The sequence below is a fragment of the Falco naumanni genome, chromosome 9 (genome assembly GCF_017639655.2).
Source record: "Falco naumanni isolate bFalNau1 chromosome 9, bFalNau1.pat, whole genome shotgun sequence".
NCBI lineage: Eukaryota > Metazoa > Chordata > Aves > Falconiformes > Falconidae > Falco > Falco naumanni.
Genome location: NC_054062.1, coordinates 36714862 through 36739947, shown reverse-complemented (window position 1 = coordinate 36739947; position 25086 = coordinate 36714862). Strand labels below are relative to the sequence as shown.

At 40.1% G+C, this 25086-nt stretch overlaps 1 protein-coding gene across 2 annotated transcripts; it reads left to right on the top strand.

The window, feature by feature from the left end:
* The first annotated feature begins 168 nt into the window (after positions 1 to 168).
* LOC121093946 (solute carrier family 22 member 15-like) lies at positions 169 to 24741 on the top strand. Of its 2 annotated transcripts, XM_040606932.1 has the most exons (12): positions 169 to 258; positions 1716 to 1862; positions 5650 to 5782; positions 6450 to 6614; positions 8231 to 8360; positions 10097 to 10318; positions 11981 to 12121; positions 13877 to 13962; positions 18179 to 18287; positions 21993 to 22065; positions 22565 to 22728; positions 23751 to 24741. In XM_040606932.1, exons 1-12 carry the CDS (start codon positions 169 to 171, stop codon positions 23761 to 23763), a joined length of 1473 nt encoding a protein of 490 aa, XP_040462866.1. In that variant the 3' UTR covers positions 23764 to 24741. The 2 variants fall into 2 exon arrangements, with proteins under 2 accessions (XP_040462866.1, XP_040462867.1); XM_040606933.1 differs by lacking the exons at positions 169 to 258; positions 6450 to 6614 and having other exon boundaries at positions 940 to 1862.
* Positions 24742 to 25086: the final 345 nt, after the last annotated feature.

Genomic DNA, 25086 nt, shown 5'->3' with positions numbered 1-25086 from the left:
GCCCGCCCCGCATCCCCCCAGCTCCACGGGCTCTCCCTGCGCCGCAGCCGCCCTGCCCGCCCGCCCGCTCCGGGGCCGGGGCCGTCCCTCGCCGCCGCGTCTCGGCCGGGGGGCGGCGGGGCCGCAGGTGGGAGCGGGCGGCGGGGGCGGGGCGGCGGCGGGCGGGCCATGGCGCTGGGGCTGGAGGAGGCCTTCGGGGCGGCGGGGGAGTTCGGCGGCGGGCAGCGGCGCCTCACCGCCTGCCTGGTGCTGCTGCAGGTGAGGCGGGCGGCGGGGGGCGCCGGGGCGGGGCGGGGGGCGCCCGGCGGGCTGTCCCGGGGAGCCGCCGCGGCCGGCGCTGTCCCGCTTCCGCGTCCCCCGCTGCGCTGCCGCCGCCGGGCGCCGCCTCGGTCGGTTTCGGCGCGTGCCCCGGCCCCGGGCTGCCCCGGCCCCGCCCGGCAGCGGGCCGGGGGTGTGCGGCGCTGCCCGCCCCGCCGGGGCTCCGCGCCTGCCCCTGCTCCCCGCCGGCAGACGGCGCCGCGGCGGGGGCCGGGGCTCGGGGCTTCGCCGCCTCCGGGCACCTCTCCCCGGTGCCCCCGGTGCCGCGTCCGTGCGCCGCTCTGCGGGGCTCGGGGCGGTGCGTGGCGCGGAGGGTGGGCACCGCCGGGGGCCCGGTGGGTTCCGTTCCTTTCGCCAGCTGCTTCCCTGGCCTCTCCCCACCGCCGCGCGGCCCGCCTGCCCCGCTTCTCCGAGGCCACGGCCCGTTTTCCTTATTTCTGCGCCCGCCTTGCCCGACCCCCGCCTTCCGCGGAGCGCCCCGGCAGCGGCAGGAAGGGCAGCCCGGCCGCAGCCGCGGGTTTTAGACCCCCCGCGTGGGCGGCGGCGGCGGGGGCCGGCCGTGCGCAGTGTCCCCCGGCCCGCGGCGCTTCCCCGGGCGCTGCCCCCCCGGCCGCTGCCGGTGCGCGTGGGTTGCGCGTAGCTTGTTCCTGCGCGGCCGCAGGGGACGCGTCGCCCGGGGACCCCCGGCCCGCTGCCGGCAGCCAGCCGAGATGTAAAACCTTCCCGACCGCGGTAACGTGCTAAAAATCACTAACGTATGGATATGCTTAAGGATAATTATGTTAAAAAAATAAAATCACGTGCAAAGCCTAGAAGGCATTGAAAACATCTTGAAGTCCATATTGATGAATAATATTCTCATAAGGATTTCTTTATGAAATTCGTCTTTATTCCTGCATGTTCTAGTTTTCCTAATGATCAGCTCAAGGTTACACTTTCTGCAATGGGGAGAATTAGCAGAGACTTTAACAAATATCTTGGATTTTATTTTTTTTTTACTTATCACTACCAGCTGTATTCTTTCAGTACTGCATGTAATTTTTTTTGGCGGTAATAATTATTATTATCTAGGTGTAAGCATTAGATCTTAGCTATGAAACTGATGAAATTCTTACAATGTTCCTTCCCTGTGCCTGGCTACAAAGCTGCAAGAACAAACTGAACAACTTTGCAACAGGGAGGAGGGTGCCGAGGTGAAGCTTTCCCTGAAGGTTCTCTCTGGAGTGGTGCCTGCAGCTCCCAGCTGCCCGGATCACATCTGGGGATTTAATTGCAGTAGACTGCGTTCTGTGTTTGATGCTGGGTAAAGGGGAATCGTTAGTTTAATGAGCAGCTCACAGTATTTGACCAGGTCTCCTTGGGATTGTTTAGGGTAAATGACTGTGTCTTGTTTTAAGATCTACGTGGCTTGTCAGTCGATGCTTATTGTGCTCGTGGGAGCTGTACCTGACTATCACATAGACCAAGAGGGAATTCCAGCGAGCAGAGCCGAGCTGGCCAAGCGTATCCATTTTGCAGACAACTTCACATCTATAGTAACTGAGGCAAGTACTTCTGTCGCACCTACTGCTTCTTTGTTCTTGTGCAGGATGTGGCGCTTCTAAAAGCTGAACGGGGCTTACTGTAATGGAACCCACCCATCTGGCTCTTCCATTTTATTACTATTTTTAAATCTAAAAGTCTATGACTAAAATTACTGGTTTAGCTTTCCTGGTGTAAATCTGTAACTCCTTAATTTAGGCTAAACTTTCTTTATATTATTTGTTTTCAGTTTTCTTTACCTTCGAGTGTTTTAGGAAGTTGTTACTAATGAAGAATGATCATGTCACTACAGTTTATAACCCTGGAATTTAGGATGAGCTCCTCCTAATATCTGTTTTCTACCAAGAAGAGGTTCGGTTTGTCATGCCTGCACAATCTGCTGGGCGCATAAGCTTTACCATGAGTTCTGTTAGTTTCTCACAGAAGACGCATCTGAAACTGTAAAACTAGAATGAAAATGAAACTCATGCATGACGTGTCTGGGTATTTTCACATGTGGTGAGAGTGGGAGATGGAAGAGATGGAAGTTTGCTGAGTGGGACAGAAGTTTGACCCTTCATCCTATGCCTTATGAATTCCATACAAGAGGCTGCATTTGCTTTTCCCTAGTCCCTGGGCTGTAATCACTCAGGCCAGTGTGAGTGACCTCAGCATCGCTGCCAGTGCCAGAAAAAAGACTGCGTGGGTGGCGTGGCTTGTAGCGTGAACTGTCAGAGTTCTGCTGATTGAATTCTTGGAGTGGTTGTCAGTCAACTTGTATAAATACAGCAGGTTAGGACTTGGTGTAGCCGATGCCAAAGTTTTTGTTCCCTTCCCATTATCCGAAATGTGTCTCTGTAATGTTTATCTTGGAAAAATGTAGTGACTAGACGTGAGAAGGAATGGTGCGATATCGGATCATAACCTCTGTCAGAGACAGATTTTTTGATTAGCCTGTTTTCCAAGATCACCCTTCAATTTCAGACTCTCAGCAGGATGTGTGATACAGAGTAGTGCTTAATTTATAATCACAGATCAGATATTAACTAATACTGTGTTTTTAAATGTAGGAGTCAGTGTTAAAATTTCCAAAATATGTAGTAATTCTCAAGACTTATCAAAACAAATCTATGTTCCCATGCATTTTAGTAATTTTATTTTAAATTTTGGGGTTTTATTTTAATTGTTAATAGTATCTTTTGTGGAATCTTTAGATGCTGGCCCACATTTTGCTGTATGCTAGTGGTCTAGTAACTAAATCAAACTGTCATGGGGAGTTAGAGCTGAGAGGATGTCTGGTTTTGTGATAGCAAAATTGGCAATGTTTTTGTTGGCAAGCTGCAGTGAATTTTGACAAATATTTAATAAATCCCTTTTGTGCAACTGAAGTAGATAGATGCATTCTTTTAAAAGTTACATTCTTCATGCACTATTATATCAGACTTGTTAAAATATGAGCATCTTCCAGCGGCACATGAAGCAGCAGAAGTCACAGTTTGCAGAAGCAATCTTCTCTCCTGTTCTATCCTGGGAGAGGAAGCTGCTTTTTTAAAGTTTATCTCCTTTATTTTGGTGATGGAGCATAAAGTTAAATATTTTCAGTTGTCTTCTGGTTTGGCAGGGGCACTGTTCTTCTCTGGAGCTCAGCAAAACTCCAGAGCAGCTCTTCAGTTCTGCTTCAAAAACTGATCGGCATAATTAGCTTTGGCATAACTAAGATTTTGTAAAGAACAGCTCAGGCCTGGTTCATGGAAAATCCAGCTGTTAGAATTGTGTCTTGGTCTGGCCTCAGCTCAGTCCCCTGCTTTAACAAGTGACGATGCTTAAGAAGGTGAGTTCAGAAATGTCTTACATTTGGTGTGGAAATGGTCCTTTACCTTTCAGAAGTTGATTTTTACAGCCATATCCAGGAGCAAAAAGCTGTTTTCTCTCTTGAATCAGCCTGAAACACTGCAGATGAGACCAGGGAGTTTGGAATTTGTGTGCTGTGGAGTGCTAGGATGGAGAAGAAGGACTTCTGTCAGCAGTGCTCTGTGCCTTGGAGAGCACATGCTGTGGTATTTTTATACTTGAAGTTTCCTGAGGATTCGTGCTCAGAAATACTTTAATGAAATCAGCTCAAAGTTAAAAAACTGTAAGTTCTGGGGCTCATCTTTATCCGAAGTGATAGGGTAGAATCTTCTACCCAGTGGGGTATAGTAGAAACCAGCTGCAAATGCTGCTGCTGCACAGCAGTTTTACTGTCCCAGAGTATCCAAAATTCCCCAAAACTCTGAAGTGCTGGAACACTGGGTACATTGGACTAAAGAAGGAGCCCTGTGAAAGCATTGAATCTTGTCCTGCTCCTGCAACCTGTGTCTTGCAGGCTGCTGGATGGGTAGTGGGTAGAGCACTGGTAATTGGTGGGTTACTGGGTGGATGGAGCTGTGTTTTCTCTGTACTTTGCCAGTATGTGAATTCTGATTGAGTAAAAGCATATGTTTCTTGAGATTGCTCTGATTTAAGTTTCAGTAAATTCCTAATATTCTTTGGGGATCTGTATTAATTCAAGGCAGATGCTTCAGGGCTTAAATCCTAGTATGCTGTGCTGGATCTTGGTCATGGGCCTCTTCCCTTTGGTGTTTCTTTTTTTTTTAACCTTCTACTTAAAAAAAATCAAATGGGATTAGGATCCTTCTTCCTTTCCCCAAAGGACATACTGCATATGTTGTTTAAAAAGTCAGTATGATGCTCATCCAATTTTTTAAGGTAAATTTTCCAGTAAATACACTGGGAATTACTTGAAATACTCAAATAAGGATTAAATATTTCTTTGGGTAAAGCTTTGCACTGAATTAGTTAAATTCTTTCCCTGGAAAACCACTTAGGATTTTCTGATTGCCATTCTTTCCCAAGTTCATGATGTCAGCAATGTTTGTAATCTCAGCAGTGCGTTTCTGTGAGTGTTGATTCTCCTTGTTTGTAGCAGAGGGACTGCACAAGCTGTCTGTGTGCCTTCCCCCGTCAGGAAAATAGCGTAAGGTTCGTTCTGATTTCAACCCACTGTCTGTTCATTTTCTTCTTTCCTGACAATTCTTGATTATGCTGCCTCAGTTTAGCTTTTGGATGAGGTAGAAAATTTATTTTGTAAAGAAACCCATCACTTGTTTCTAACTTCTGTTTGATGGTAAATTTATATGCACAATAAGATACGGAAATATCAATGGGTAGCTAATAAGTAGTTCTTAGAGCTTTTATAAAACAAGGACATGTTTCCATAATCCCTTTCTGCTTCTCTTCAACAATTTAACATGTGTATGATGAGGAAGGGCACCAAGGATTACTCATGGTTCAGGAAACATAGTTGCACAGCATTAACTCTAAGTACTGCAACAGTGAACGTGTTATTCTTGTTAATGAATAATTCTCATTACCTGTTCATTGAAGTAGCTAAGCTTGTTCAATGTGGAAATGGCTAAGCTGTTAATAATTTAGACTTCACTTGTTTTAATAACTTAAGATAAGTTGCAGTTGCCTTGTCAAAGCCTGGGTATTGGGGTGCAACTAATTGTACTTTCCAAGTTGAAAGCTTATAATGTAATGAAATTGGGGGGGGGGAGGAGACAGTAGAGAGGAAAAAAGGAGGAAAAAAATATGACTACTGTTGGCTTCCCTATCAAAAAATTTGGCCAAAATTTTAATAGGATATAAAGCTAGAAGTGGGAAATGGCAAGACAAGAATTTTGATAATTTTTTATTATTTTTGAGGAAGGCAGCAGCTTGGTGTTAATAATTTTAACGATAAGGAGATGCTTTTTTTTTTTTTGACAGTGGTACCTAATCGAACAAGAAGCCTACAAAGTAAGCCTTGCATCATCCCTATTTTTTGCTGGATTGCTTATCGGAAATATTACATTTGGTCCTTTGTCAGATAAACTGGGCAGGAAACCAGTGTATATCTCAGGTAAGATTGTTAAAAGGTTTTTCTTAAGCATTTTATGTGGATAACATCATCCTTCTCTTTTCTGCCTGTGGGCCATCCTACCAGGAGGCTGGCCGTGGGTCACCTGCTGTGTCATGCTACCGAGTCAATGACCTGTATAAACACTTTGCTTGGAGTGGAGCAGCACTAAAATCGTTAGTAAGAGTGTGCTGAGTGGCACAGTGGTCACTGGAATATCAATGGGAGAGGAAAAATAACCTGCTTTTGCTATGACTGTCACTATTGGAGCACAGTACTCCATACATTGCCTAACCATATTGTTCCCAATAAAAATAATCCACTTTTTTTTGGAGGGGGTAGGAGAGAATGATTTACCTAAACATCTTGAGTGGGTTACTCATGTCCTGGTGTTTGTTTTCCAGCTGTGTTTGCAGCCAAAGCGTCTTTTTGTTTAATAACGTTGTCTCAAGGAAACATCGCCTTTGGCATTGCAGACTTCTAAGTGTGTGACTTGAAAATGGTTGTAATTTTCATATGGTGTGATTTCAGAAAGCCAAGTGTGAGAGATTAGAGACAAAAGAGTGCTATAGAGTGCTCATTCGGGAGTAACTGAATGTGGTTCCTGCCTTTCTTCTGAGTTCAAGCTGTGCACCATAAGTACTAATTACATTTCATTCTCTCTCTACAGGTCTGTTTTTTGATGTCATTTTTGGGTATGTCACAGCATTAGCTCCGAATTATGACACATTTGCAGTTTCACGTTTTTTTGTTGGAATTGTGAATGGTGGAATGTCTCTTGTGTCTTTTGTCCTAACACAAGAATATGTAGGAAAATCATTTTGGTCATTTACAGGTGGGATTTGGGAATATTTAATTATTATTACTGTGCCACATGTTGTTCTATCAATACCTTACATTTTATATTTGTGCCAAGTAAAGTCAATTTGTAGAATAAGTCAGATAAGTGTGATGTTATTCATCCAGGTTCTAATTTCTTTGGGAAGAGTGCCTGAATAAGGAACATGGGATTGAGTTTGTTTGATAAATAACAAAACTGAGCTTTTGGAGCTGGTACATTGATTCCTAAAATTTCTCAATTTGTACAACTGCATTACATTTAAAAAAAAAAAAATGTTTAGGCAGATCCTGCCAACTTCTGAACGATGCTGCATGGTCTCTTGGGAAGACATTCTTGGAAGTCTTCTTGGAAGCTTCCCTGCACCACAAAATGACTTAGTGCCTGGATAGTGTTTTTTCCACTGCTGAATGTACTGATCATCCAGTATTTTCAAATGTCCTTTTTCGTATGCCACTGCCAAGACTTAAAATAAATTTAACGCTTGCACGTCAGACTGTTGTAAAGCTGGAGTAGCTCAGACTGTAACACTTTTCTGGCTAGCACAACATGGGGAAAAACTTGGTCCAAATGCTGACTTGCTGTGGCTGTAAGCATGTTTTTCTCATTTCTTCAGTTACCTCATTCCACTGTTTTTCTTATTTCTTCTCTGGACTTCTGGGGATGTATGAGACAGTTGTGGTGTAGTTATAGCTTTTCACTATTTTTTTTTTTTAAGTACTGAATTTTCTTCTCTTGGGTTCACTTTGTTGACTCATGCCCTCTCTCTCTCCCACCCCTCCTTCCCCCTTGCCCTGTTGTCTCTTTCTGCTCCCCCCAGCATTTCTCCCTGCAGGGCCAGCCTCCTGACGGACCGAAGAGCCAGTCTGCTTCCTGCTGCTTTTGCTCTAGGTGCTTTATTCTAGTTCTGCTCAGCTGTTGAGAAAGAGGTGCTGAAAAACTGCTTCAGACCCCCTGATGAGAGGGAGCTGCTGAATGCAGCTCAGCAGTATTAAAGAAGCTCTCTTAGGTGTTGGCTGTGAGCTAGGCTTTGTGGGCAATAGCTGAGAATTTCTGGGTTAGTACAAGACCCATGCTAGTCTGCAGAGGGTTTGCTGTTAGGCTTTTGGAGTTCAAGTTGACCCCATATTTTTAATGTTTTTATTTATGCTTGTTATCGGAAGTCTGTTGTAATAAACTTCTGGCTTGCAGCTGTTTCTGTACTGAACTCAGTCCTTTTACTTTTATAACTTCCAATTTCTGTTCCAGCCTGCCACCTCTATTCAAGATTACTTTAATAGACCTAAATAAATCACTCACTGTCAACACTTCTTCTTCCTGTCCTTATGTTTTCTCTTTAGTCTGTAGGTTCCTGTTCATTTCTTGCTCCCTCCCATGTATCACCCTTTAGAAAAAGTGACAACCCCCCCCCCTACATTATACAAAGGTATTCTTCATTGAGTTTGCTTAATATATTAAGCCAGCTGGTTCACAATGCCATAAAGATATCTCACAAAATTGCTCTTTTATTTAGGTATATCATAGGCTAGGAATTTCAGGCTTCTGCTTAAGATTTTTTTTTTTCTTTTCCCAGTGGTTTCTGTAGTCACCGTTTTGGTCTTGTATTTTTTCAGGTTCATTAACTAATTTGACATTTGCAGTTGGCATTGCTGTTTATGCGTTACTGGGTTACTGTGTAAGAGAATGGCGCTACCTTGCCTTGGTATCGAATACTCCAGGAATCTTCTTCCTCCTTCTTTCTTTGTAAGTGGTTCACGTGCATTACAGTGATAAGAAAAAATACTCAGCGATTTAACAATTACTTTTTCTTGTAATGACATTCAAGAGAGTGGTATAAACAAGGACGACATTTTTCTGTATGCTTTTGTGAACCAAGCAAGAGGAAAAAATCATACTGTGAAGGAAGAAGCTGTTTTAAATGAAGCAGAAGGTCAGGGTTACCCAGAAGACAAGCTTGTGTTCCTGCGTGCTGTTACAGTTGTGGTGGCCAGCATTGCAAAGAGCAGCTGTGTGCCAGCTGTCCAATAAAACTCAATTACAAATCCGCTCAGGGAAGGGAAGGCCTGCCAGAGGCTGCAAGCTGGAGCATCAGCCAGGAACATTGCCTTCTGCCAAGGAAGGGCTTCAGCGCCTGAAAAGTTTTGGAAGTGATCCTAGAGGGATTTTAGAGTTTCTTTCTGTGAGACGCATGCAAAGGGAAATAAGTGAGAGCACTTGGAATTGCCTTTTTAGCATGATACACTATGTGTCTGCCTGTTTTTTGAGGTCCCTTATGTCTATTCCTAGCATTCATGTGCTTGGGTACCCCTATTTAGAATTCCTACATGGACATTACCATAAAAATTATTATGAAATGCATCAATATTTAAGGAATTAAAAGTGCTAGCTTTGTCTGGCCTGTGTTGTTAAAAATACTCTTAACATCCCAAGTAACACACCTCGTATACTTCTGATCACTAGTTAAAGCTGTAGAAGAAATAAAATAATTAGTGTAGAAGGTTGTCTACACGCTGTTACAGGTTGTGTCTAGCGTACAGCACAGATAAAAATCAGAAGCTTTTATCTTTTTTTTTTTTTAATTTCAATTACTTTTAAGATAGATCTGCTCTTGAAATGAATTCTGCTAAAGAATACACAAAAAATACACCACCACCATTCCACCACCCCTTTCCTGTAGTCAAGGAAAACAAACCTCTGGGCTGAGGAAAGAAGTTCTGCATAATACATTTTCCTTTATGGTGTTCTGTTTCTGATAGAAATACAATTCCGCCAAATACTACATATACTGGGATCCTCTGAAGTAATGAAAGTTAAGTTTGTTGTAGGGTGTATGTTTCTGTTTGGAGTACCAGAATAAATAAAGGTTCAGTTAAAGATACTCCATTCTTTATTTTATGGCTTGTATAAAAGCAGGAGCATGTGCTACAAAGTGGAAAAAACAGGAATCACGAGCTGAAGTTGTGGTAAGCAAGGATATTCTGATTATACTTGGGTAAAGAGACTTAAAGCTTACATGGGCAGCAGCGAGCTGCTGGAGCCTGATGGGTAATTCCCCAGTAAGGTTTCTTTCCTCTTCACTCCAACTCAGAGCCCCGCTCATAATGGAGAAGCTTGAAATAAACTTTGTGAAAACTGTCTGGACTGTTCAGGTAATTGGGATTTGAGGTGTTTCCTGGATAATGCTAGTATAGCATTTCCTAAGAAGTCAGTTCAGCAGAAGTCAAGATGTAGATTTGAACTCCTCTAACATAGCTGAGTGCTTTGTCAACCATCTCCAACAATGCTTCTGTAAGTTTAACTGTATTATCAGAGTACATGGAATTTAATATGCAGAACAGCGCAAATAGAATGTTTTTCTCTGAATTTTGCATTGGCACTTTTTTTAAAAGTATTGATTTACAAAATGGAAAGATTGACTTTAGTACTGTGTTCATAGGAATGAATTTGTCATTATTGATTTTTCTGTTCTTTCCTGTTAGTATGCTCCCAGAGTCACCACGATGGTTGTATTCCCAAGGGAAAATGGCAGAAGCTGAAGATGTGTTGCAATATATTGCGCTTGGTAATGGAAAAGAGAGATTAAATCTAAAATTAAAACCAAGCACAGGAGCTTTGAGAAAGGATGAATCAGCACCTGGTATTCTAAACTTAGTAAAACACCCAGTCCTTCGGTGGCGAACCATCATACTGATGTACATCTGGTACGTAGTAACAAGACACCGAGATGCTGTGAATGAGTCAGACATGAGGAAAAGGTTAAACTTTTCATCTTTTTATTTAAAAAATTCTGCCCTCAAAAACTAAATCTTAAGTTTATCAGTTGATGGCAGACAATAATAATCTAAAATGATGTGTTGTAAATTTGATGTTTCACTATTACTGCTGTCGGGTTTTATTTTCAGTGTGTTACTAGGAAACTGCTTCAAAACCTACCAAGAAGTAATCTGGTGAGAACATAAGATTTACATTCAGCAAAGTGAGAAGCTGAAGCAGAAATTACTGAAAGGATGTGTATTTGAACCAGTTTTAGGAAGAAAAGGACTACCTTGATTAGACAACAGTAGAAATCTGGTTTAAGAATAAGCCTTTGGAGCCCAGCAGCACATTATGCAGGTTCAGTGGAGGAAAACTGTGGACAAGATAAAGAACAGATTGCATAGATTTGTATTTGGTGCTGTCTTTAAAAGCGGTACAACTTGAAAAAAAACCCAACAAACACCCCAAAGCACAGGAGGATGTAAAATAATAATAGCAATAAACGGCAGTGCAAGAGGGAACCCCTGGGGTAGGGAAGGTGTTGGTTGGTTGGTACAGCTGCAGCTGTTGCAAATTGGCTTGCAAAAGCTGTTGGAGGAATGGCTCTTTTCCAAAATGCCAAAACCAAGATTTCCCTTTGAAGTTTGATGTCATTTGAGATGATTGTCAGGATGTAGATGAGAAAAGTCATTAGTTTGATGTGTGGGTTAAGCAGAGATGTGCAGAATGTGGGAGAAGCGGCAGGAACATCTTTGCTAAGTAGGACCTTTCCAGAAGCATCTTAAAACTTTTACAGTTGCTGGTAGGTTAATACAAGTAATTGTGGTGATGAGAAATTACACAAAGGTATTCTTACTTTCTGGAGGAAGAGCTTGCAGCACTGTTTTTCTATCTCAAACCCTCTTAAGATACAGTGCATGGAGCTGTTGGAGCGGTGTCAAAGCAGTTGTCACCCAGCCCCTTATGCTGTTGTTCAGGAGCTTTTGGCATCACCCTCACCTGTGACTGACTGAGGACATACTTCTCCCTGTATCAGGGAAAACTTTCCTTTTCCTCATCACTTGGCCCCGATTCTGCTTGGACAGTAAAAGAATAGTGGGGAACAGGCAAAATGTCCTTGTAATATCTGGGGCCTTTCCAACCCAGTGTGTTTTTTGTCAGGTGGGGGTGTGGAAGCTTAGTTCTTTCCAAGGGAAGTGATAATAGTTTGTTGGGGAAGCCTTCCCTAGGGTTGGGGAAGACACTTAGTCTTAAGCAATGGATGTACATAGAATTTTCTTTCATAGGATTGCTTTGCAACAGTGAAGCATTAGCCGCTTACAGCTAAGCTTACTAGATTTGCTAAATAACCTAGGAAAAAAACCCTAAGCCAACAGAAAATTCTGAAAGTTATGCTGTAGATGTATATGAGCACTTGTTTTCTTTCAAGAAGTTTCTTTCTTTAAATAGGAACCGCTCACTTTGCCTTGTTTCCCTTTTGGGGGGAGTCAACAGTTCTCTTTCTAGAACATAGCTAATCCATAACACAGCCCAATTTACCTTTTAAATACTTCCTTAGCCCTAAAGATTAGTTGTGTTACTAATATAACTTTTATGGTTATTTTTAGGTATGCCTGCAGCTTTGTGTACTATGGACTAACTTTAAATGCTGGTGAATTAAGAGGAAATCTGTATTTAAATGTGGCTCTTTCTGGTCTTGTAGAAGTTCCAGCATTTCCTCTCTGCATGTTTTTTATTGAGAAATCCTGGTAAGAAAAAAATATTTCCTAGTTTTCTGCATATATTTGTAGATAGCTTAGAAAAAAAAAAAGCATTTTTCTCAGTAAGATACTTCTCTGTTTTTTTTAAACCATGTTGATTCTTTGGGGATTTACTGCAGGGGTTTCTGTAGTTGCTATGGAAATGGGACTCTGATTTTCTAACTCTTTTTTTAGTTTTGTTCATCTTTTGAATTACTCAGGAGATGAGCTTTTCAGTGATTAATGTTATTAAAAAAGTTTGGTCTTTATGGAAAGAATATGAGTATCCTAGTTAAGTATCTATAACATATATCTCTTACACCTGTTACTCAGAACAACTTATTTTCGTACTGCATACCAACTGCAGTTGAAAGCAATTTCTAGCATTGCTCATTTTTACTTAAACTCTTCAAACAGAACTTTGAAGTGAGAGTTGTTCAATTTTCATTAAGGCATGATAGATGTCCCTGTATTTTCATATTTTCAGTGTATTTGGAGGCCATGCTTTATGTGGGTACTTATTTTCAAAGGCCAGACAGCCTGGCAGCCTAGAGCTACTCAGGGTTTCCTGCAGCCTTCAGTTTTGAGTATTTTGTAATGATACTTTGGTCTCACTGAGGTCAGTGGCAAAAAGCTCATTTTCTTCAGTCAGGTGAGGATGTCACTTTTTGGGTTTTTTGGCAGTAAAAAGCTGTCAGCTTGGTCAAGATAAAAAGCAAAACAACTAGCCCAGCCTGCGCCCAAGCCCTACATCAAGGACATACATTTAAACTACAAACCGCCCAAGTCCTTTTCTACGTTTTTTTCCCCCCATAGTAATTTGTCAAGCTAACGGTAAATGTCAAGCTTTAGGTTTCCTGAAGTAATATGTGTTGTTTTAGGTGCTTAATGCAAAACAGAATGTGACAAACCAGCTGCTCTGTCTTCATTCAGTTTTACTGAGCAGTATCCTTAAAGTATAGGTTCTTTGTTGCAAAAATATTTAGAAGATTTTAAGAACAAGTATTGTACATTTGTTGTAGATAAACTGTAGTTCTACAAGTATGGGCTAGTAGTTAGAAGTAGCTGTGAAAGTTCAGGAAGTAACAAGCACGTGTAGTATTTCTACATGCCTGCAAACTGTTACTAAGAGTGTAGTTACTTGTGCTCCTTTGCAAATAATTACGAAATATTTAGGTATGGCAGATGTAGAGATGGGCTGGTGATTTTCTGTCCTGTCATCTTCTCTTTTAAAACACCAGGCAGTAGAAACAGCCTTTGCTTATTTCTATGTGTATACTATTAGACAGAAAAGCATACAAAATAAGTTTTACTGTGTGTCATAACGGCATATGTTTATGCAAAGCTGTAGAAGAGAAATACAGATTAGGAAGCATTTGAACTACATTTGTTTGACTAATATTAATTTGATCTTTGTGTGTATGCACTGAATACCCTTTTGATGACAGGGCCCATTGCCTTGCTCAGTATAGAGAAGAAAAAAGTCTGTCAGTTCTTGTTGCTGAAATAGATGGGTTCTTCTCAAGGCTACAAATTCAACAGCTTAAAAGTCAAAACTTGGCTAGAAATAGGAAAGATTTTGTGGGAGGACTTGAGTACACAAAATTAGGAAAATAATGCAAGATTTGAAGCACTTACCAAGATACAATAGACTTAGAACTGTTGCAATGCTGCTGTGTACTTTAGTTGGTATTTTGCAGACAAATTAAAAAAATACTGAAGGACTTTGTTTCCATCTTTTATCTGGGTGCTCTTTCCTTTTAGGTCTGGAAGACGTAAAACTATGACATGTTTCCTGGTATTTGCAGGATTAGCCTGTATATTTACTATGGTTTTACCAGCAAATGCTGGTAAGTATGTACTGCTGCTAGAGTAGATGTTTGTTAATTTGGATAAAAGCTGACAAAACAATTTAGTGAGTATTTTGTGACAGAGTATTTCAGGGCCTAAAGCCCTGTCTGTTTATACCTTTCTCTGCTTCTGGGGCTAGTCAGGGTCTTGTCTATATCGCTTTTAACTTCCTGCATACTTTGACCCTGTTAATTGACTAAGCTTGTCTGACTGCAAGCCCCTGGCTCTTTGAAGGTCAGACCCAGCTATCGCATTCTGTCTGAAATACTGACACTGCATTCATTTATCACTATTAAGCAGTCTGCCTTAAAGTACTGGATTTAATAGCCAGACTGCAGTGCAGTGTAATGTTAGTTTGACTGGATCTTGACAGTGTGAGATGCTAAGCTTAATTTTACATTGGTTTTGGTGGCATGCAATATTTATAGAAAGAGGAACTGAAGTTTTCCTGAATTAGAAGCTAAATTAATCATTAAAAGACCCAAACCACTAGAAAGCTTTAAAAAATATTTTCTACTTTAAAATTAGAAATGGAGGTCAGACTTGCGATACGGAAGCTATGGGGATTGCAAGAAGCCTGCTGCCTTTCTCTGTCTCATGCTGTGTATTGTTGCACTGTGCAGTTGTGAGGACAGGTCATGGTAATGGTGGAATATCATCAAGTGTATTTCTTATCTCAAAAGATGTGGGTTTTTCTAACGTTGTCAGTAACATTCATGTATGCTTGGTTTTGTATTTCCACTTTTCATTCCACTTCAAATACAGGTTTTCCCTGATAATATTTATTTTAGCTGGTGAAAACTTAAGTCTACATGACAATAAAAAATAGAAGTGGCTGCTCTCTGCTCGTATTTTTCTTAGGATCACTTCAGTGGAAGTGCTTTAGCCTTCACAGTGTTTTGACTGAGGAGCACGAGTGATGTGATTACAAGGTAGCCTTCTACAGGTTGTGTTTATCCTTAACAGTTATAAATACTGTCTGGCATCCATTTCAAATTGATCTCAGAAAAGTCTCAGGAAGAAAAACAGACAGATAAAATATCTTGTAATTCCATTTGCCATGCTTCTGTTAGTTCAAGTCCTCAGTTGTTTTGCTGCTCCTTCTATTGAGACGGTTTCTTCCTTTGTTCCAACAAGTTTGCTCTTTGTTCTTTTTATATATTTTAAAACAAACGGAAAGAAAAGCAGTTGTGACTGATCATGATAGGGTATTAATTTCTGAAGAGTTGGTGAATTTCAGGAAACCTCCCTTTTCCAGTTGACTTGACTTCTAACACTGTTACATCTTGCTTCACACTGTGGTAAGAGTAAAGCTGGTTCTTGGCCAAGAGTGATCTGTGTCATTTAAGGAGAAAAAAAAATCATCTCCAAGCATGATGAAGATGAGTCATTCTGGATGAAATGAGGATTATTGCATCTCTAGTCTGACCCTCCTATTGCTAAGGAGAACACTTCCTACGTTTGTCTAAGTCTGCATTCTTCTGAGCGATTGATAAGAATCCTTTATTTTATTACAAGGGATTTAAGATTTTAATGAGATATTGGGCACTTGTCTCTCATGTCTGTAATCTTCACTTGGTTCCTAAATAACTGCTAACTTGTGAATGAGAATCTGATCCAAGCAATTTGCCCTGTGGAATAAGCCAAGAACATTTCTGTATTAAACATGTGCTGAATGTGAGACTAAAAATCTCTCAGTGTTAAGTAAAAGCTGATACATCCCTCAGCTCCCTCTTTCCTTATCACTTAAACTCATCAATTAATTCATGTGAGTATCAGATTAGAAGAAGGTGAAGGAGAGTGGCAGTGGAGAGGGAATGGAGCTGTAATACTCTTTTCTTTCAAAAGCTGATGTAAAGCATGAAGATACTGCATTTTGTGTCAGCTTTATGCTATAGCAAGCAAAGGGGACTTCTCACCTGGGGGTAACTAGATTTTAATTCTCTTTCAGATTTATCTGCTTGTGCTGAACACATAATAACTTCTTGTGACTTCCGTTGGTACGCTTTCCACTGAAGAAGGAAAGAAAATTTGCAATTCTTTAAATCAGTTTTTTCTCAGCTCTTGTTAGTATTGGGTATTTCCTTTTGTGTTGAGAACGACCCTTTCTTAGTGGATAGTTTTTTCTGAAGGAAATGTAAAGATTCCTTTAGTTTCAGTACCGCTTAAGTGAACTTATGCTCATTAAGATGACAGCAGGAGGGTGAATCTACATAATGACACTGCGAATGAGACTACCAATGGTGTTTATGGCATCAAAATGAAATCACAGACTAACTCATGTTCTAGGTGGTCTTAAACATCAGCACCATCTTTATCATCCCCATGCTGTTGTGTCACCCCGCCCCCCCCCCCCCCCCCCCCCCCCCCCCCAATTTTGCTTCTCTAAAATCCAAAGATCAATTAATGGAAGATTATCCCGTATCAATTAAAACTGAAATACATGAATTTACTAAGTACTTACAACTTTGCCTTTTACCAAAGTTTGAAACAGTTGCCCTGACAGTACTGTCTCAGGCAGAATTGTGTGCATACCACTGCTACTGGACGTCCAGGTGAAAGGGTGTTAGACAATATAGTAGAAGTGTTAAAGATGCTGCGTGGACCTGCTTGGCTGGACCTAGCAAATGACCTATAAATGGTGACCAGAATCCCCAAAGGAAAAGTGCATTCCTTATGCTAATGGCATTACAATTTATAGATATAAAGAAAATAGTGGATTGTTCTGCAAGAATTGCTAAAAATATGCTCCGAGACTGAGGAAAATATAACAGCTGTGTCTGGGCTTACAGAAGGAAGCTGATGTGCAGTGAATTTCCAGTGTGCTTTTAATCCCGCAATAATTCCCCACGTGGCCAGCCTTCAGCCTCCCCTGAGGGAGGGAACTTGGAGAAGACGGTGCACTCTAAATTCACTCACTCATGAGCTTTGGAGTGCTAATTTCTCTGTCTAGACAGACTCTTTCTTCTGTTTTGATAGTAAGTCCAAAACTTCCCAAGTGCACTAACACTACATTTATAATACATGGCTATGCAGTATTCAATTGAAGTCTCCCTGGGAGAGAAACAGCTAGTTTTAAAACACATTTGAGAATTACACATCTCTTCTTCATCACTTCATGTTTGGTTGATGGAAGAAAAAGGATGTCCCAGCTTTGTGATGGCACCCAGCACAGCTCTGAGGACCAGGTTCACACCTTTTGATCTGGCAACTGTATGCAATATTCCAGTTCTTACTGAGCAACAGGCAAACTTGGATGACAATGCTGCATCTTTTTTGCATCAACTACAGAAATAACGGCAAAAATGCATCATACTTAAAGACATTAAATAAAGTTTCTGGATTTCAGTTTATGTACAAATGAATTTCCGCTTCAGTTGAAATAGAATCTGACTTGATCAGATTAATAGAACAGAGAATATTCAAGGGCAAAGTTACAAGAAAAGCAACTGAGAAGCAGTCAGACTTTCCCATTATTTAATCAACATCATCTGATCCAAACTGAAACATGCTGAACTCAGTGCTGAGGAAGAGAACCTGAAATACAGCTGATCAGAGCACTCATTCTTTCTTCATGCTTAGGAGAATGTATTAAATTATCTTTGTATTAAAATAGATGGTGCAAACATAACCAAAATCAGGATAACGAAAGCCAGGTTTCTTTTGCACTTTGAAAGATGTGCACTTCAGTTTAGCCAACTAAACTCTGTCTGTTAGTAAACTGGGCTGCATTAGATTTACTCTTTCCAGTTACAAAGCTGTTGCATTTTAAGTCCCAACAGGATGTTCTTGAGGAGCAAATAAACTGTTGAGGTGAATCAAGGTCTATGATTTTAATCCAATAAATTATTTAAGGAAGCTATGTTGTCTGTGCTTGTCAAAAGATGTAGTTACTTGGTAAGGTATTCTGACTCTACAGCTGGAAGCGTTAGCCCTTCCATTTAGAGCTGTGAAAGTTTTATACTTTTCCAAAAAATAGGTCCTGTTTTCTTGGTCCTAAATATAATTTTATGTATCTGTTCTTATGCTAGCTCTTAAAATGGTTGGGAAGAACTGAGATATTGCTTTTGTGCATGTAGTTAAAAAAATCTATGGATGAAACATTCTTTTTGAGTGATAGTCTGTTAAAAAGGACTGCATATTTTCAACATTGTGATAAAAAGAGAAAGAAAATGGACTATGTACGCTCACAGCTTGTTTTTTCTTTCCTGAAAGGTCTGCTCCTCAGTCCCACTTTGTTAGCTTTGTGTGGAAAAATGATGGTCAGCGCTGCTTTCAACATCGTGTATATTTATACATCTGAACTATACCCGACAGTACTGAGGTAACTTAACAGAGTTTCTGGGTAAATGACAATACTTTTCATGCACAAGTGTGCTCCAATATTTAACTGTAATTATTCTTACCTGAAATATCAGTATGAGTTCTTCCTGTAATTAAGGCAGCTTGCCAGGGCTTCTTCTGTTAGTCACACGTTTTGCACCAGTGTGCTTTCCCAGGCTGTTTGTGGCAACTTCCTCTAGGTGTGAATCCAGAATAAAAATAAGAAGACCAACTTCTTACATTGCAATGGTAGGTGCCATATTTCGCATTTCTACTATTGATTTTTGGGAGTAAAATTACAGGGTGCAAAACCAAATGTAACAATGGGATGGAAGTGTATGCTAACTTAATAATAAATGGAGACGGTACAGCAAGGGCTATTTACAGTCTTGTATACCTATATCTCCCATATGATTATGCTTTTCTACATCTTTGCTATTTAATTAAATATTCATAATGTAACTCATGTTAATAGTTTCTCTATGACAGTAATTTGCTTTACACCATTTAATTAATGAACAAGTGGGATAAACCCCTGGTTTATTTTTCACAGTTCTTACTAACTCTTTGTGAGGTTACTTTCTCGCCTGTTGTCCCAAGATAAACCTGAGATAGGAATATGTAATACCACACAGGCTTGTTCTTCTCACCCTCGTCCTGGTTCCACATGATTTTCTGAATGGTACTCTTAAGTACATGTTCAGAATTTGAGCTCAAGAATAGCAACTACAAAACTACTGCAAAAATTGAGCCTCTTTAGAGAAAGCAGCAAAGTTGGAAGCTGACGTGGAGTAGGAAGGCATTCTGGCTGGTAGATCTGTCCTATAGCATTGTAGAAGTAGTTAAGATGGTGACATACATCACTTGATTCCAGGATGCTGGGGGATTGGGGGGAGGGGGAGGGTATGACTCCTTGCATTGGCTTTTTTTTTTTTCTTTTGAGGTTCACAAATTACCATATGTTACAGAGGCATAAAAGCCAGGCTTTGAATGCAGGTTTTGTAATGGAACTTGGGAGGATGGAGGTGGATTGACTGTTTCTAGATACTAAGTTTGTGATTCTTGGCACAGGTTTAGGTTTAATATGCAAGTCCCAAGCACGCTGACTGAAATTGGATGTGCGGGTTTGTTTATGTTCTCCCTGCCCAAACTTTTGTATTCTTAAAGAATACAAATAAAGGCCTTATTTTCTTTTTTTTCTTGTAGTGTGCATGGTTTTTTACTTTTTGTTTTCCTGTCCCCTCTGCTTCTCTGGAGTTGAGAAACAAGAGAATTAAATCTGAAAATGCTTTAATTTCTCAGCTTTTGCTTGTTTCAGTGTGTTTTCATGTTACACTGTCTTCCTGAGTTCCACTGACATTCAGTGCCAAGTATGTGACAGCTTATACCTAGCAGGAATTACAGTAGTGTCTCTGTGTGTTTGGAATTAAGTGTTTGTGATTAGGAAGATTTCAAATAAAAAAAAAAAATCAAGTAAAGTGCTGCTTCATTTGAGAATCTGCACAGACATTCTGGCAAAACTAACTTTTTGCATCAAATATACAGACTGCTGGTGGAGAAAATGCAAGAATAAAGACAGTTTAAAAAATCAGCAACTGTATTAGACCACTCGTTTTAAATAATATATCAAATTGTAACATTAAGCCATATGAAAGTTCCTCACGTGTGACAATTTCTACGTTTAAAATGTTTGATATTTTTCTGGTAAAATTTAATTGCAAATATTACAGTTCATACAGGAAAAGCAGTGATGGGCAAGTGTTGAATTTAAAGCAAAACATCCCCATCTGGTGGTGTTTGCAAAGCTTTGTAGCGATCCCGGCATGGCGCTGACAGCAGCGCTGGGGCCTGCCGTGTGATGTCAGTGGAGAGGAGGTGGCATAAACTTTATTTTTTGTTTCCCCAATTGGATGTTTTGCAGAAAAATTAAATGTTTTCAGTATTAATGCTCCTTATTTAAACCTACTTATTACTTTAAGCATAAGGACTGTTAAGCATATTTTAAGTTAACTGGTATTGTAATGACAAATACACCTCATGCTAGAAGTGGGGAGGTGCAGCAAGCTGGAGAAAATGTTTGTGCTTTGGGCTTTTTTTTCCGTTTTGATGTGTCTTTAAAATATCTGTGGGAGAACAAAACAGTTAAAAATAGAAAACATCACCGCTGTGCATTTTGGACAGAAAGGAAGGTTGTCTTTGGGAAATAAATGTAATCGTAGCTCTAGTAATATAGATGGAAAAACAAAGTCATGTTTTTTTAATGAGAAAATGGTTGCAAAATAATAACATCCTTGTGTGTGATGGGTGAAATCAGAGTGGGATCATTGGACTGTCTAGGATAGCTTTGGAAAGCTTATTTGCTTATTCTCATTGTGGAGAAACCATTGTATTTTCACATAATGGTAGTGGCGGTAGGTAAGTTTGTACTTCTTTGAAATACTTGGCCTTTTGATCTCTGACTTCCTTTGCAAGGAACTCTCCATAATTCTTTCTGTTGAACAGCAATCCTTGGTAAGCATAGTGCAATTTGAGAGCTGCCAGTGCCAGGAGCAGAGAAGCTTTTGCATTTGGGCAGGGCTGCAACCCACTTACCAGGCAGAGCTGGGCAAGCAGTGCAGCTAGAGGAGTGCCACGTGGTATGCATCGCTTGTCAGGCAGCTGCAGCGGGACTAATTGGCTTGAACTAAGCCCCAGGCTGATGTGATTGCCCTGGTCATAGACCTGTTTTGGCTGGCATTAGTTCAGTGCTGTGCTCGGTGGGATGGTAGGAGCACATGCAGTCAGTCAGGTTTAGTAGGTCTCCTAGTAAGCATGGTGGTAAACCTGGGGTGGTAAGGTGTTAAGCTGTGGGTGGTCGGCTACTGGCAGTGCAGCACCTCAAGGATGCTTACTAATAGTTCTTGGGTGATAACGCTTTTTTCCTCTTGCATACCATGGCATTGTTCTGCATAACCCCAACTCCTGTTTTTTGGGGAGAAGAGCAGCCACCATGAGCCAGTTCTTGCTGTCTCACAGATGACTGGTGCCGATGTCAGGTCTCTGAAGTGGCTGTTAAATACCATATTTAGGAGCAACGCAGAGATGGAAGATTTTTGCATTTGATCAGGAAACGAAAGACACTGAGGATTTTTGCAACTTCCTTTGAAGAGGATCCTGCTGTTCTAACCCATGCTTTGATTGTCACAGTCTAGATGAGATTGTTTTAAATTTGCCTGAAAACTGAAGTGAGCGCAGAATTCAGCAGCCTCTCTAGTGATACATCTGGCCAAATGTTTCCAGGCTTCACACTGGCAAACATTTTCTCTTTGGAGGTGACTACTGATTTGTCCTCTGTGCAACCTGAGGTGGCAGAAGAGAGGCTGCTGTGGCAGCAGCTATTTCTTGGAGATAGCGTTCAGATCAGATCCTGTTCTTCTGTCTGAAGATCCTGCCAAATTTTGAAATCATTCTCCATCCAGCACAGGGATGTCCAATGAAATTGCCCCATATGGCAGGCTGGAAAACCTCTCTGTTTGTTAAAACTTTTCTCAAGGATTGCACAACAAGGTGGTTTTGCTAGGGTTTGAGAGGGTGTGATTTATCTTGCTAGCAGCTAGTTGTTACTTCAGAGTAACTGCTGGAGGTCTTTAAAAACCTTTGACGTGTTCATGCATGATTCATTTGTGTATCCTGAAACTATAAATCTTTCATCCTTTGTTTGAAACAGAAATGCTGGCTTGGGTGTCTGTTCCATGTCTTGCAGATTTGGGGGCATTTTGGCTCCATTTGTGCCATCTATGGTAAGATTATTTTCTAGTTTTTATGTAACTCAGATTTACCGAATTATCTCAAAAAGACATTGCTGATTTTGTTACCACCTATATTCCTTGGGAAAAAAAAATGTTTTTATGAAAAGTAACATTCACTGAACGTCAAGAATTAATGAACAAGATGTTTAAAAATATCTAGTATTTTATCCCTTTTGGAAATAATTTGAAGTTCTATATTGTGTTAATATTTCATCTGTTAGTGAAATGATTGTCATATAACACATTCAGTACTGTGAAGGCTCCCTCAGTATCTGGGTTCTTTTAGGCCCGTAAAAGGAAGTATTCCTATGAAGCTGTTTCTGTGAAATGACATTTATTTGGGTTCTTTGTTCTGCCAGTACATGGATAATAGCACAAACCGCTAAAGTGAAAAGTTGTAGTCTTTTGGTTTTGACTGCAGTTCATATGGATTATATATTTTAAGAGCAGGAAACAATGATGGGTTTTTACTATGTATTTTTAATTTTAGAAATCTCTTAGTCCTTCTGTACCGTTTGTGGTGTTTGGAATCAGTGGACTGTCAGCGGGATTCCTGACTCTCCTTCTGCCAGAAACACTAAATAAGCCAATTGCCGAGAGCATTGAAGATGTACAGAGTCCCAAATACCAAGTGCTTAAAAACGAAGAGGCAGAGTAATGTTTTTGTTTTGGTGTTTGTTTTTTTTTTTTTTTACTGTAGCTTTGTTTTATTTTCCCCTCTATCTTATGTGAGTCACAATTCAGTGCGTATTGGTTAGATTGTGCATGAACGAACATGTGCATGAAGTTTTTAAAGCCATCTTTCTCATTCGGTGGAGATTAAATTTACTCTTTGGCTCTTAAAGATGAGTTAAGGCTAACAGCTTTCACCTGTATGTATTAAATCATATGTAAATGAATACTATTTTGTTTCCTTAAAGGAAGACAAATTTTAGAAAGGTGGTCTAATATAACTGGAGACAACACATTCAGCGAGATTACTGTGCTTTTACAGTAAAATAACTTGGCATATTTTTCATATATTGGATTATGACTTTTTGTCATGTTTTGTAGGGGAACATAATCTAAAATTAATATATATCTGAGGAAGTGTTTTATCCTTCATTAGTATCCTGGGTGTTAGAGGCATTTAAAATGTTTTCCTGTTGTTGGTAGCACTAAATAAAGCTTCTGAAGTGGGAAATGAAAGTTTTGATTGTTTCAACAGGTAGTAGAATAGAAAATGTGAAGTATGTTTCCCTAAATTTAGGAATGGCTTCCTGGAAGAATTACGGAGGGGGAGAGAATAAAGCTGTGTGTATGTGTGAAATTCCTATAAGAAAGGAATTGTTAGCTTAGAACGAAGCAGGTTTAGTGTAGCTACAAAAGAATATGGGTTTCTTTTATGGCTTCTATTGATATGCTAGCTTGTTATTTATCTGGTAATTATTGTACTTAATCAGTTTAATTATACTACACACTACTATGCTTTATTATTATGCCTAATACATAGTAAAACTGCATTCAGTTGAAATGGAAAAAAATAATTTTGGAGCTTTTTGAATATTGTTTCACTTAGAATTAAAAAAAAATCAATAAATTCTGGGTTTATAATTTAATATTAGCCTATAAAATAGGACAAGAAAAATAAGGCATGTAAACTGTTTTTCAATAATTATTTTCCTTCTGTCTGACAGGCAAACCGGTTAGAAGAAAACACTTAAGTTTCAGAATGTCTGTCTGTGGTGGAAAATGAAGCCTCCATTGAGAAGGTGCTATACCAGTTGAAGGGCAGAGCCTTGTTCTATATATCTGACAGGAAATGTTGGAGGACTCATGTATAATGCTGTTTGTAGCATGTTGAACAGTTTTATGCGGAGGCAGATTGAGAAGATGGAAGAAGTTGATCAAAGCTTGTGAGAAAAGAGGTGACAAATCTGTGCATTAATTTAATGACTTACGAAAAGCATACTTTGGATGTTTGGACTTCTCTATGGTGTCTTAAAGTGAAGTATTAATTTATTTTACAAAATGTAATTGCAAGCTTCAGATTAAGCGATAACGTTGTAATTGAAGTTATGTGTATAATTTAAAATTTAGATGGCCTTATATATTCAGGCAAGCTGTAATCATGAAAAGTAACAGCATCCTGTATATGCTAATTTTCTCTTCAGGTTTTTTTGCCTCTAAATTACACTATACCTCACAGTGTGAAGAGACCAAAGATTTTTATATGGGTTGTTTGCCTCAGTATGTCTAGCATAAGAAACCTGAACAGGAGATTTGAAAGGGGAATAAATGGATTTTATTGTGGAGTAAATAATTTTTTAATACAGTTGTACATTAAAAGATATGTACTGTTTAAAAATAATACTATATTGGAAAATTTTCAGGTCTTTAAGAGGTGCATTTAAAGGACAGGATGAGTAACCTTTTAGACAAAGGTTATCAAATTCTAGCTGTACTTGTGGAACTAGAAATTATTGAACAGGAGTCATATATTGTATAATACATGTAATAATATGTAATCCTGTACATTTCACCTATGAATTGGAAACTCCTCCTTGCAAGGGGCAGTATATGTGTTTGGTTAACAGTTAATGTATTTACATTGGAATAGATCCATCACAAATATTACAGCCTTTTGATGGGCAACACAATTTTGTTATTAAAAAGAAAATTATTTAACATCTATATTGTGATTGCTGCTTTTTCCAGGATGTTTACCCAGGCTTTTTGAAGAATAATTGCATCATTTTGATTTTGGCCCTTAATGTAATGCATCTGGTATGAAAAGGTTACTGAAAGGCCTCTGATGTTTTGAGCAAGTTCCGTGGTTAAATAATAGTTCTGCAGCTGAACATGCACACGTGCATAAGTACACACACGCATGCAGAGATAAGCACACACAGGTTGCTCTGCCTGGTTGCCTCACTGAAATCTGTGCTGTATCCGTGCATGCTTTTCAGACAGCCTGATCAGGTCCCCAAGAGGTGAAAGTCAACTGGCAATCAGAACAACTTTTAGATAATG